Source organism: Brassica napus, chromosome A1 (assembly GCF_020379485.1).
Source record: "Brassica napus cultivar Da-Ae chromosome A1, Da-Ae, whole genome shotgun sequence".
Lineage (NCBI taxonomy): Eukaryota > Viridiplantae > Streptophyta > Magnoliopsida > Brassicales > Brassicaceae > Brassica > Brassica napus.
In genome coordinates, this window is record NC_063434.1 from 8124012 (window position 1) to 8137794 (window position 13783).

Genomic DNA, 13783 nt, shown 5'->3' on the forward strand with positions numbered 1-13783 from the left:
GTCTTTTTCTTATGTTTATGACTTTGAATCTCCCACTTTTGTTTTTTTTTTTGTTCTTCTTTATTACATTGTCAACAAAGTAATATCGAACAAAAACACTTTTAGTTACATCGATTCCATCTTTTATATAATTAATAAAAAAAGAGATACTTTTCCATAAAAGACCACCTTTGTTATAACGTTGAAGCATCCTTCAAAAAAATTGGTTTAGATGACAAATCGATATTAATAGAAATAAATTTTTTAAAATTTAATTTATACGATTTAAATCGACTTAAAAACATCTAAATCAGTTTAATGGTTAAATTTAATTTAAATTAATCTAAATTAGTTTAAATCTGTTAAATTAAAGAAAAATGTCAATACAAATTTATCTAATTTTTCACTTAGACTTGAATTTGGCTTAGTAGCTAGTTTTGTAGTCCTATAGAAAGCGTCTAGAACATTGATATAAATTATATGTAACAGAAAAAAATTAACAGCTTAAGCTGCTTTGCACATACAATCAGGAGCTGGATAAGTGTAAATGGACTGTTTCTGCTTCCGTAGACGAAGCTGGCCTTGCCTGTTCTTGTGCCCATTCACAACCGCTCCTTCAAACTCAGACCACCCTAAGCTCTTGTTCACCAAAACCTGTCCCAACAGTATCATATTCGGGTTTATGGTCTTCAGGTTCAAGTATGCTCTATGCGCCAGCAATGCGTTGTGCATATTCCCTGGAGACGCAGAGATGAAGATATCGCTCTTCATGCTCACGTAGTAATCCACCGCAGCCATCAAAGAAGCTTTCCCTTCTACCTCAGCTAGCTCCTCCGCAGACGCTAGGCTTTTCTTGTTTTCCAACACCGGGAAGAGTTTACGCAGGGTGGAGATTCTCGCTTCTCCTCCGTAGACCTGGTGTGAAGCTAGGTAGAGACGGGTGTTGTTGGTGAAACCCAAAGCTGAAAGGAGTAGACCAATCTCTTCAGGTGTTAATGGACAACGCCCTTTGTTTCTTAGCTCTTCGTCTGTGAACTGTGAGTTTAACACCCTTCCTTGCCAGATCACTTGGCGGTATTTCGCCAGCGCTAGTTTCTCCGCCTTGCCGCCTCCAAAGTCACATCCTGAGTGAGCAGCCATATCCTGTGGGAGAAAGAGATGAAAGCTATGTCACAACCAGAAGTTACTGCTAAGTAAATGATGAAGATCACACTGACTTTGTCGAAGCGAAGATGAAGCACGACGAACTTCCCAGCTCCAGATTTTGCAATGGTGTTTACTCTCTCTGTTGGATCCGTAGCTCCTGATGTTATAGAGCTGGAAGGAGGGTTTCTGAGTCGATGCACAACAGCATCTCCTAGCTCACGAATGCGAGGAACAAAGTTCAATGCTTCGAAGTTCACTTTACAGCGTAACCGTTGTATACTTTCAGGAACATTGTCAAACGCCAAACGGTGAGAGAATGGGGCAACAGCAGCGATGCCATAACTGCAGACAGCAAAAAAAAGAGAGCGGATGATTCATAATAGTAACAGTGTAGTGATGATTAATGTGAAAAGATCAGTTAGATTAGAGTTAAAGAAGAGACGCAAACCTCTGGATAACAGGCAAGACGTTTTCAACATACCACTCTGCTGAGGCGTGAGTAGGGGCAGTCTTTATCCTAGTAGCTCGAATACCTGTTGCGTAATAGTCACGCGTGCTCCAAGCGTATTGTGTAGGAAGCTCTCTAACGATCCGGACCTCGTCTTTAAGGACAGTTATAAAGTGATCCACATCGAATATATCTGCGAACGAACTGCAAAAGAAATGGTCACAGCACGAATCACTTAGGAGCCAGCAACTTAAGTAGATTTTTTTATAAAATAGAAGAGTAACCTTGAATCTTGCCAAACAGGATTAACTTCAAGACGTGGAATCACAAGCGTAACGTTCAGTATCTTGGCAACAGCAACCGCATCACATATCTGCAGTAACAAATCGAAAGAGAAGTCTGTAAAGTTGATATAATGTCTCAGCGCTATAATCAAAGCAGATTCTACTAACCCCCATTCTTTGTTGGTTAAGTCCACCGTCAAGGAACACCTGAAGAAACCCTTGAGACTTCTCAGGCAAGGCTGTTAAAGAGTGTGACAATTCCATCAAATCCAAATTGTTACTACGTGCCAAACGCAATAAACGATGAAAGAAGAAGAAGAAGAAAGCTAACGAGATCCTGTAAAAGATTGAGTGCAAGGCTTCCAAGATTGATCTGGCAAGGGAGACCATAACTCCACCTGTTGTCTGATCGACTGCACACAATAAGGTTCAGAGGAAGTAACAAAGCAAAGACCTTTGATCCAATTAATAAAAGAACAAAGCTTGAGAGCAAACACACTAACAATTTGTCGATGAAGAGCACCTTCGAGTAGGCGCAAATGCCTAGGCCTTGGGGCATTCCATTCCTACCAAACGCAATTCAAAGTCGAAGACATGTTTAAGGATACTAATTGAATCATGGGAGATAAAGAGAGAGAGAGAGAGAGACTGACGGAGAAGAGAGAAGGAGAGGCGCGACCAAGAGGGCGGAAGAGATTGGGGGAGAAGATCGGGAAGAGGAGGGCGAGAACGCCAGCGAGAGCTATCCTCTGCGAGTGGTTAAGGCTCTGAAGTTGCTTCATTTGGAGGATTGATTCGACGATTACGTCGAGAACTCAGCGACGATCGAGTAAAGGAGCAAACTTTTCAGTGTGTCTTGTCTTGTCTTCATCCAGAGCTTACGTTTGATCCGAAATTCTGGGGAGAGTATTGGAGGGAAGATCGATCCAAATCTCAGGGTATGAAGACAGAGGAGTTGATACTTGTAAGCGAAGCGGAGGTGGAGGTAGACACACACACAAGTGTGTTCGATCTCTGGAGTTTTGAGTCTCTTCCTGTAAGAAGAAAAAAAAACACCAGTTAAATACAATTCCAAGCAAAACTAAATAAAATAAAATAGAATAGAATAAATAGAAAATAGGGACCCACATAGGAGAGTTTTTTTTTTTTTGAGCAAATTAGCTAAAAGTATATTAAACCTTTTCTGTATCAATACAATGTAATACACCAAAGTTCATAAAACAATGCCAAAATATACTATCAACAATAGCATAATGGTGTTTGTTGCAAACGGACGTTTATAAACAAATTTAAGAAACACATGTTAATCCTCGTTGAGGCTAAAGCACAAGACAAGACAATCCATGTAAGTGTTGTTCGCCTCTCTTTGTTGATCCAATGCATATTACATTTCAACAAGAATAAGAGATTAAAAAAAAAAATTTTAAAAAAAAGAAGAAGAAATCATTCTTAGAAGATCATGGAGTGTAAAACATCGAGCAAGGGCAACACTAACAAGACATGTTAGTTGACGAACTAATAATCAAGCAAAATAGATGGGTCTTAAAGATATATAATCAATTAAAAGACAATAGCAGGTCCACTGATTTTTCTTTTTGTTGCAAAATAGTTTTAGAAAAGAAAGAGAAACAGTAACACGATGTGATAAGCTTGCTATCACGGTCTCCACATTGCATTGAGAATTTCATTCTTCACATCTGAATTTTGTTCAACACTTATTAAAAGGAAAGAAAGTGAAAAATGACTACTCGGATCAGTTTGTTTCATGTCTCATCCAAGTCAACTCTGCTGCACTCTTCTTTCTCCGATTCATTCCCAAGATGGAAGCCTAACAAAATAAAAGAAACCAACACAATAAGTAACATCGACATATTCCACACACTGAATGTTTATCTTCACTGAATTAGTTAATTATACCCAAGCTTAAGGGAAGTATCTGAGAAGTCATCTTCAATGGGAGCTGCACTGTCATAGCTTGACACATTTGTGGTCGCCGACTCTGTCTCCACAGCCTCCTTTAACGCCATCGTTTTAGCCATTTCCAACGTCACTAGCTGATACTTGTATTATTATAATGAATCAGAATACTAATACTATAAATATGGAATTGTTTCTATGACGGTTAAAGAGCCATACTTGCTCCCTCAGTCTTCTATTCTCATCCACCAACTCTGATCCCTGCGTGTGTTTACGTCACTTATTAATATGCATACTTCCATGTAGGCTTAATCATTATGTTACCCATAACACAAATTGTACTCTTATTACCCGTTTCTCAAGTGAAGATATCTGGCTCATCACACATTCGCCCTAGTTCACAAAAACAACAACAACAATGTTACATTTTTATATATTTATACAGCTTATAGTTACTATATGTCGCGTTACAAAAATGTGCTTGTTATTAGTCTATGATTTAGTAATGAACCTTCTTTTCAGACACACGACTAAGTCCAGATTCAAGCGATTTCTCCAGCCGCTGCAACTCTTCTAAGTTCAATCCTTCAAGATCTCCCCCTCTCATTTGTCTAGGATTACATAATAGTACCACATGAAAATCACATTTTTATATACATTTTCAAGTTTATAACGAAGCTCTTAAACCCACATCGCACACATTACAGATACGCATACAATACTACTAATATGGATATTGAAAAAAATCTCACATAGAATAAGAAGAAACCAAGCTAACGTCGTATAATATCCACGAACGCCTCAACTAATAAGGTACATAGCTTTGAAGATTTGTATTGAACTCACTCAATACCAGCTACGTAAACTAATACTAGATGTTATAGCGATATAAAGTTTGATAAAAGGAGAATTATGGGTCATATTTGAAAACTACTAAACTCTTGTAAGCTTTAGAAATAATATTTACAACCTGATAAATAAGACATCGAAAACCCTACCCATGAAATAAAATAACTTCGTTTTCTTAGATGAATACATTCTAAAACATATAAGCAACATTCATACATTGTCTTCAAAACATAAAAACCACACGTGGAATAATTTATCTCTTGCAGCTATATGAAAGATTTGTTTATCAGCATAGCATATATAGATGAAGCCATACCTGAGCTGCTTGGTTTTGTCTTCGACTTCCTTACTTAGTCGGGAGAGGTTACAATTATCTAGCTGCTAGATGCAAAGTCAACATTTTCAGGTTCTGTAACTGATATGTGGAACCAAGTACGTAATTACATGCTTCAAGGTTAATGATTCATTGATGCTAGTTAACTTTGTAACTTCATGTCTCTATATCTGGACTTACACCAAACAATTCAAACAATCTCGCATAACAAGTGAATATTAGCGGATAATATAGAGACAAGACAAGGGTTTGATAAAATAACTATAGAAGAGAGTGAGTGCTAATAAGAATACCTGGTGATACGGAGAAGGTGGACCCATCATTTTGTTGATGTTACTTGCATGAAGATTATACCTTCCCAAGATGTCTCTCATACTACACGTATCAACAAACAATCCATCTTTCATATGAAGCTTTCCTTCGTCCATATATGCAATTCTTTAAATTAATAATCTAAAGAATACACTGGAACCCTTTTTTAGTTACCATAAAGAAGAAGAAATCAAAAGTAGACATCAAGTCAAACATGTGCAGATGATATTTATTGGATGACTCCACTAGAGTTATGGTAATATATGCTTATCACAATAAATAAACGAGTGGTTAATACTTAATCCCCAATCAAACCAAAAGTGACTGTCAAAGACTTTTGTAATACAAAATAAAGTAAGAGAAAGAGAAAAAGAAATCCATTCTAATTGTGGTAAGTACCATGTATCCATATATATACACTTGCTTGCATAACTTAGGACAGTTACAAAAAAATATTATACTCTCCCCTTTTAGATTATAGAAAAGTATCATATGTCTAAATGAAAATGGTTAAGAAAAGTAAATAACCTATACTTAATTATGTAGTTATGTTTTCATTATGTTACATATTAACGTAATTACAAGATGATCAGTAAGGTCATAGTAAACATAATTCTTATATTCTTATTGGAGGAAAGGGATAAGAGCAAGTACAATTATGTTAGGTCGTCAGAATCTTTTATTTTTACTGCTTCAATATATATTATCAAATTATGCCGTGACACGCAGCTAACTACGTATATGATTTCTCCGAGCCCAAGAATAAATTATTTTAGAGAGTAAAAAATAACTAAAAGTCTCATATAATTACATATCTTAACAATATTATCATCTCTCAAACCAAAGATTGAAAAGAGAAATGATAGAAATTTTATAAAATGAAAGTACACATACCTTGAGCTAGAGAACTCGAAGAGCTTTCCAGTAGCAGAGAAGATGATGAGAGCAACATCAGCATCGCAAAGAATCGAAAGTTCATTGGCTTTCTTGATGATTCCCCTTCTTCTCTTAGAGAAAGTAACTTGTCTCGCTGTTAGGTTATCTATCTTCTTTATCCTTATCTTCTCTCTCGCCATTGTACCCAATCTTCTTCACTATAGATTTTGAATCTCCCCTACCCATAGAAACATTTAGACCAAGAAACAAAGAAAGGAAACGAAGTGTGACTATTAGCTAAAGAGGGTTTAAATAATATTCTCAAGAAACCCTAGATGGACAGGAGAGAGAGAGAGAGAGAAAGATCAGATCCAGAAATTACGCATAGAAGTAAAAGAAATAACAAGACTAGATGAATTAATGCATCCAGAGATCTGCTTAAGGATAAAAGAAACAGATTCACAACTGTTACCTTTCTTTGAGTGAGAGGATCTTGGATTATGTTTTACAACCCAGCACACACTTTCTTAATTTTTGTAGATAAAAAGGTTTTTTTCCTTTCTTTTGTTTATATGCTTTTGATTCCCTAAATGTATGTGTGTGAAATAAAGAGAGAGATGGTGACTGTGTGTTGTGTGTTCAAGATTGGTAAGATGAGTCTGCTTTTTTTAGCTAAACAGTGGTTCACTTATTAATGGACCATACGTTTTGCTTTCCATCAGTTTCCTAGATTAAAAATCATTAAAATATCTAAGACCATCTGCATTAGTGAACCCTTTCTTGGGGTTCATAAGAATTTTTTATTAATTTTTTGATGGGACCATGAATACTGATGAACCTCAACATATTGTACTGCTGCATTGGTGAATCTAAAATAGGGGTTCATAGGAATAAAATAATATTTTTTTATTTTCTAAAGTTTTTAATATATGACAATAAATGAATAAAATATAATAATTTTTTAAATTTTTTTTGTTTAAAATAGATTACATAAACAAATATATTCCAAAAACATATTATTGAATACTTTGAGAATTCTTGAACATACAAATATTATTCATCTTCGTTACCAAATTTTTGCCAAACATTTTCAACTAAATCAGCTTTCAAACGATCATGTTTCTCTGAATCCCGAAGATCATTGCGAATGCCTAGCATATTACCGACATTAAAACTTGTTCTACTTTTCACCTTGGAACTTCTGCTTGTCTCTCCCGACTCGAACTGAGATGTATCAGTTAGAGTGTATCCGCCTCGTTCGTCCTCTACAATCATATTGTGCAATATGACACAAGTTTTCATAATCTGTCCTATTTTTTCCTTGTCCCATAGTAGAACCGGGTTTTTAACTATTGCAAACCTCGCTTGCAATACTCCAAAAGCCCGTTCGACATCTTTTCGGGTAGATTCTTGACGTTCGGTAAATAGCTCTGCTTTAGGACCTTGAGGAAGTCGGATGGATTCCGTCAGTAAGGTAATAAGCCATACGATATGTGTGGTTATTGACCTTGAACTTAACTTTTGGTGCTCGACCTTGTAAAATGTCATCAAAAACTGGTGACCGATCAAGAACATTGATATCGTTGAGAGTACCTGGTAATCCAAAAAAGGCGTGCCATATCCAAAGATCTTGTGATGCCACAGCTTCTAAGACAATTGTCGGCTTCCCTGAACCACGTGTGTACTGGCCTTTCCAAGCCGTTGGGCAGTTTTTCCACTGCCAATGCATACAGTCGATCGAGCCGATCATACCTGGAAACCCGCGTGCCTCTCCAAGATCGAGTAATCGTTGAAGATCCTCCGGTGTAGGTCTTCTTAGATACTCATTTCCAAACAAATTTATTATTCCGTTAGTAAAATTTTCCAAACACAAACGTGATGTACTCTCACCAAGTCGGAGATATTCGTCATACATATCTCCCGATTGACCATATGCTAGTATACGTATAGCCGCCGTACATTTTTGAAGTGCAGAAAGTCCGTACCTGCCGTGAGCATTTCTTCTTTGCTGAAAGTATGGAACTTCATTACTTAGGCGATCGACAATGCGGAGGAACAATGGCTTGTTCATTCGAAAACGCCGCCTAAACATGTCTGCTGAATATGTAGGATGATCACTAAAATAGTCGTCCCAAAGCTGTTTCTGTCCTTGTTCTCGATCTCTTTCGATATAAGCTCGTCTAGTCCGGGTGTTGGCTTGAACATTAATGACTGAATCGATGAAATTATCAAGATGTTGATCCATAATTTCTTCAAAGGCTTCATTTAGAATTTCATCTACTTCATCACTTGACGAGATCGACATTGTTTTACGTTTTTTGGAAAGAAAACCTCTTTTGGTATTTTTGGAAAGTGAAAAGATAGACAAAAGTTTTGGAAACAGAGAAATAAATTGTTTTGGTTTCCAAAGATAATGAAAGATAAAGAAAGATAGGGAATGAGTTTTTATGTTTTTGGTTTGCAGAAACTAGCGAATGATAGTTTTTTTTTCCTTCTTCTGTGAAGTTTTTCAGATAATGAAAGACATAATATATATAGAGCATCCATAGAAATACACCTGTGGGTGTTTACAAATCCGTGAACCAAGTTTTTAGTACATACACCCGTGGGTGTCTTCATTACATCCGTGAAACAAGTGAAAAAGAAGTGTAGTCAGAAGGAAAATGATACACAATCTGAGCAACTAGACATAAAACAGACAAAACATAACACTACCCGTGACCTGCGAACTTGTGACTTGATGCCCGTGACCTGCAAAACAAAAAAGAGGAAGGACACAATCAAGTTAGCGAAGCAAAGATAAAAAGTTAAAGCCACACACAAGTTAAAGCCACAATCAAGTTCAAGCAAATAAAAAAGTTAAAGCGACAGAACAAATGAATAAACAAGTTGTAGCCACTTTGACAAATGAATAAAGAAGTTCAAGCCACACACAAGTTAAAGCAACTATCAAGTTTTAGCCACAATCAAGTTCAAGCAAATAAAACAAGTTAAAGCCACAGAACAAATGAATAAAGAAGTTCAAGCCACTGACCAAATCAAAGCATTTCGGTCATGAGTTTGTTCTTAAGAGAGACTTCAATATCAGATAGTGTGTCTTCTGGTTTGGCTAGGAGACGGCTAAGGATTTTCTTTTTCGAAATGTCATTTTTCACAGCTAGGATGTCGTTTATTTGATCAAAAGCTACTTCATTCCCGTGCTTCCTCCGTTTCGCTGCTTTGCTAGCCTTAACACCAGGAGGCCGCACCTCATCATCGTCGACCACCACCTCCGCTTTATCCTTTCTCTTGTCCGCAGATTCCTTGCCTTTGTCCTTTGCTCCATCTTTGGACAGGTGCTGTGATCTCCATTTTTGATCGAACCTGAGTTCCCTCCAACAATGTTCTAGAATGAACAATGCCCCATGGTCATTAGTGTAGATTTCATGCGCAACCTTCATTACATCATTCTCGTTTTGGCCACTGGCTTGGTTCTTCGAAGCGGCCTCAAAGGATCCTACAAACTTCCCCATCGAGTCGTTCACTCTCCCCCACCTTTGCTTACACTGACTAGACTCTCTAGGAGGACAGCCAATGAGCAGAGGGCTGGCGTTAACGTAGTCCTCTATTCTCTTCCAAAACGCCCCTGCCTTCTGCTCATTACCGACAATCGGATCCTTGCTGGTGTTCAACCAAGCACTGATCAGCACCAAGTCTTCTTTTGTCGTCCACTTCCGCCTTTCCAGTGGCTTAGGACCTACAGAGCTCTGACTACTAAAGCTAGGGAACTGAGAAGACTCTACGTCTATTGTTTGAGTGTTCTGTGAAGATGAGAGGTTAACAAAACCGGGAGAGTGGACAAACCCGGTAGAGTTAGCGTAGAGAGGATCCATTTTCGTTTGTGTTTTCTCTAGAGGAGGTCCTATGGTTTTAAACTACTTTTAGCAGAGAACAATTAAACTAAATCTAACTACCAAACATTCATTATAGTTAATGTAAGAATTAATGAATCTACTACTTCACAGCTACTACATCACAGCAAAGACATCAAAGCAAAGAAATCACAGCAACCAACCACCAAAGCTATGCATTCATTACACATCAAATCATTGTACTTCTAGTTCTCGATAAACTTCTAGTTCAGTTTAAGTTCAAACCGGATCATATATATAAGAAAAAATAATTTATAGTTCAGTTAAAGCTTAAACAGTTTGAATCAGAATGAAAATTAGCTATTTTTCAATTTAAAATTAAATTCTAGTGCTGTTTTATTCCGTCTAGTTCAGTTTTTCAATTTAAATTTAAATTCTACTGCCGTTTTTTCAACAAAAATAAACCAACCAACACACATAAACCAACCAAGACACATAAAACAATCACTCAAACAGTTTTCATGAGATTGAGGCGTACCTTCTATTTTTAGTCGAAGCAGACCTTCTGTAGGACACGTACTTTGACATTGAGGTCGTGAACCTGTTCCTGGAAAAAAAGAAAACACTCACAAATGTCAGAATTATCATCCACAATCAAGGACACAACTACTGTATTATCTAAAAATAGGAGGATTCTCACCGCCAGTGTTTCAATCTGTTTATTGAGTTTTGCCACCAAAAGAATCACCTCCTCGGACTCCTTCACACGTTTTGTTAGACTCTCGATCTCCTCCTGGACACCAAACACCCAAGGATGACGAAAATGCAACCCATCATCCTTGGTTACAACATAACAAATACATATCAGAATTATCCGTAAGCAAATAACTTATACAAACTGAAAAGGGATACACAACTCAGAATCGTTTACCTCGTAGTTCTTGCACGTGAAAAAGCGCTTCCCAGGAAGGCTGTCGTACTCCTCCTTTCCACGAACCTCGTTAATGATCCGCGAACCACACAGACACCTCGTCGGAATCCCGTATTGCGCATCAGCCGCGCATTGAAGCATCATGTATTGCTCCTTTTGCCTCTTCATCTCTCTTCTCTCTTCTGCGGGGTCCATCTGTACCACAAATCACACCATTTAGAACCCTAAAACGAGCCTCTCAATTAGATTAAGTACCCTAAGTCCAAACCGCATGACGAATTATAACCATAAATCAAAAACCCCCTTTTCGATTTAGAACCCTAATTAGAACTCTAAAACGAGCCTCTCAATTCGATTAAGTACCCTAAGTCCAAACCGCATGACGAATTATAACCATAAATCAAAAACCTCCTTTTCGATTTAGAACCCTAATTAGAATCCTAAAACGAGCCTCTCAATTCGATTAAGTACCCTAAGTCCAAACCGCATGACGAATTATAACCATAAATCGAAAACCTCCTTTTCGATTTAGAACCCTAACTCTTAACAATGGAAATCGATTTCGCTTTGGACCACAAAATCGATGCAATGAAACTGTTAATCTAGTCGATTCTCACCTGAGCTCGTGGAGGAAATAGTCCGCCGTCGATTAGATGGAGAAAAGCTCCGGCGTCGTCGTCGTACGAAAAATCACCTCGGAGGCGGAGTGAAATGAGAGAGAAGACAAAATGAGAAACAGATCGCGAAACCCTTGTTTCGCTTCCCTCTACAAAAAAAAACGCCACCAATCCCCTCTTGCCACGTCGCGTGAACCCGTCTCATACGGTATCATTCGGACGAACCGGTTCACCAAATATCGGGCTTTTTTAAATTTTAAAAATGCAAAAGGCCCTAAGATCCCGAGCCCATGAACCCCTCATGATCCGCCAATGCAGATGCTCTAACACACGTAAACTTACTTTGTGTTCTGTCTGATAGAGCTGGCAGGTAAGAGACTGCTCCCAGTTGTGATTTTAATAACGACGTAATTAACTTCTAATTCATTCTCAACTGAATGAATGACCTTTGGTTGTGTGTTCTCATCTAAATGGTCTCGATCGTTCTCGTATTTAATTGCTCATGGTTCTTTTCACTCGATGAGTATATTAAGCTGCAATTTTGTAAATCGTTATTTAGACCAGATAGTAGATACTATTGAGGTGATTGATTAGGCTGTAACTGTAAAAAATTTACTTAAGAATTTAGTCTGTAGAAATTTTTGATTTAGATTTATGGGATGTAGCTTTAAAATTTCATACGGCTAAAAAGATGAGACTTTAGAAAATAAGATTTTTACAACCATTTTTTGTATGTTTTTGCTGTAACTTTAGTTTTTTGGTTGTAGATTAAGATAAAGTATAATTGGTAGTGTTTAAGGTTGTAGATAAAAATTAAAGCTAAATTCACTTCCTACAACCCAACCAATCACCCCCAACAAATAAAGTATGATTTGTAGTATCTACAATCTTAAATACTACCAATCATGTTTTATTTTAGTTTTAAAACTAGAACCAAAAAACTAAAGTTACAGCAAAAACATACAAAAAATAGTTATAAAAATCTTATTTTCTAAAGCCCCATCATTTTAGCTGTAGAAAATTTTAAAACTACACTCTTTAAAAATAATCAAAAAATTCTACAAAGTAAATTTTAAAATAAATTTTATAGTTCCAGTCCAATCAATCACCCCGTATTTGGTTTATATTTTTCATAAATGGTTTCTATTAAATATTTCATCCAATTTTTTCTATTGTTCATCCACACCAGATGCGACACCTGATAAGATCTATCGTATCCACCATCATTAATTGCCATTTCTGTATACGTCAGCCATTTATAACCCTATTAAGTTTTAACCCTAACTAAAGTTGATCTCCTGTTAGACTAGAATAATATGGTAGACAATTTAGTCAAGTCTTCTGTTTTCTTGTGCTACTGAAAAATAAAAGCAAAGGTGAAAATATGTGGGCTTCCATCGCATATGATCCATTTGTGAATTCGCTGGCACAAAATCAGTCGTCGGTAGCAAAAGGTAATGGAAGAAGATGTTGCTGATTTTAAATGCTCGAAGATTTGTAAGTGTTGTTAGAAATACTATACGAAATAAATATTTTCCTTAAGACTTTTTACCTTTGAAAATTTTGACAAAGTAGAATTTTAATGAATATTTTAACCTAACGCAAGAGAAAACGGTGGGGGTGTATAATTCATATTCTTTCTATTTCACAAATTTAGTTGTAGAGTAAAATTTTTGTTTATGATTTAAGTATAACTTATAATTAATTTATTTATTTTATCGTGATAAATTTTTAATAATTAAATAGATAGGAAACTGAACATTTAACCATTTTTGTGTAGAAAGACCTTAAACAACAACTAATTTAAAGCATAATGCGTATAATATATAAGGTCTTACAAGGGTCAGAAAAATGTATAAACACTCAGTAAATGATAGAGAAATTGTGATTTTGCAAAGGTAAATATTTGGTATAATTAGTATGATTGCCTTAGAACCTTAGTTTTAAATTGTTTTTCTTTGTGTAAAAAATGGTATGTTTGTATTTCAAATATGCTAAGCTTTACATATTAAGCACATTACAGAATCAGTAAAGCTAAGTCAAAGTGATGCATTTCTAAAGAAGCATACGTGCTTGTTTCCTAGAAACTAAACAATTAGGAGGGTTCAACAACAGAAATTTTGATTTGATACATTAATCCTATTAGAAATTTTTTTTTAAGATATGAGATGATCTGGGCCAGATTCACGTCCTCAAATGGGCCCATCAACGAACAGGGAATCCATAATCTCAAAAAGAC

The 13783-nt window shown here is 36.5% G+C and overlaps 3 protein-coding genes across 9 annotated transcripts; all 3 read right to left on the reverse strand.

The window, feature by feature from the left end:
• Positions 1–327: 327 nt before the first annotated feature.
• Positions 328–2898, reverse strand: LOC106442096 (O-fucosyltransferase 31). Its single transcript, XM_013883827.3, has 8 exons — positions 2511–2898; positions 2361–2423; positions 2189–2270; positions 2026–2096; positions 1858–1946; positions 1574–1777; positions 1197–1467; positions 328–1122 (listed from the first exon to the last, which is right to left on the reverse strand). Exons 1-8 carry the CDS (start codon positions 2637–2639, stop codon positions 484–486), a joined length of 1548 nt encoding a protein of 515 aa, XP_013739281.2. The 5' UTR covers positions 2640–2898; the 3' UTR covers positions 328–483.
• Positions 2899–3395: 497 nt separating this feature from the next.
• LOC106374802 (MADS-box protein AGL24) lies at positions 3396–6822 on the reverse strand. 7 transcript variants are annotated; one of them, XM_048741678.1, is made up of 9 exons: positions 6618–6822; positions 6164–6383; positions 5251–5332; positions 4940–5001; positions 4286–4385; positions 4126–4167; positions 3994–4035; positions 3775–3917; positions 3396–3685 (listed from the first exon to the last, which is right to left on the reverse strand). In XM_048741678.1, the coding sequence occupies exons 2-9, from the start codon at positions 6343–6345 to the stop codon at positions 3667–3669; spliced, it is 672 nt and encodes a 223-aa protein (XP_048597635.1). In that variant the 5' UTR covers positions 6346–6383; positions 6618–6822; the 3' UTR covers positions 3396–3666. The 7 variants fall into 7 exon arrangements, with proteins under 7 accessions (XP_048597635.1, XP_048597619.1, XP_013670221.2 ...); XM_048741662.1 differs by having other exon boundaries at positions 4940–5004; XM_013814767.3 differs by having other exon boundaries at positions 3775–3911; positions 6618–6821.
• Positions 6823–9183: 2361 nt separating this feature from the next.
• On the reverse strand, positions 9184–10017 carry LOC106367624 (glutathione S-transferase T3-like). The gene has a single exon (XM_013807435.2). It carries the CDS (start codon positions 10015–10017, stop codon positions 9184–9186), a length of 834 nt encoding a protein of 277 aa, XP_013662889.2.
• Positions 10018–13783: the final 3766 nt, after the last annotated feature.

Bases quoted from the DNA above. Each gene is read 5' to 3' on its own strand.
- LOC106442096 (XM_013883827.3), bottom strand. From the start codon at position 2,639: ATGAAGCAACTTCAGAGCCTTAACCACTCGCAGAGGATAGCTCTCGCT. The intron at 2,271-2,360 runs GTTAGTGTGTTT...TATTGTGTGCAG, and splicing joins GTGCTCTTCATCGACAAATT to TCGATCAGACAACAGGTGGA. The intron at 1,778-1,857 runs GTTACTCTTCTA...TTTCTTTTGCAG, and splicing joins CCTGTTTGGCAAGATTCAAG to TTCGTTCGCAGATATATTCG.
- LOC106374802 (XM_048741662.1), bottom strand. From the start codon at position 6,345: ATGGCGAGAGAGAAGATAAGGATAAAGAAGATAGATAACCTAACAGCG. The intron at 4,386-4,939 runs GTATGGCTTCAT...ATGTAATCCTAG, and splicing joins GACAAAACCAAGCAGCTCAG to ACAAATGAGAGGGGGAGATC. The intron at 4,168-4,285 runs GTTCATTACTAA...TTTGTGAACTAG, and splicing joins GTCGTGTGTCTGAAAAGAAG to GGCGAATGTGTGATGAGCCA.
- LOC106367624 (XM_013807435.2), bottom strand. From the start codon at position 10,017: ATGGATCCTCTCTACGCTAACTCTACCGGGTTTGTCCACTCTCCCGGT.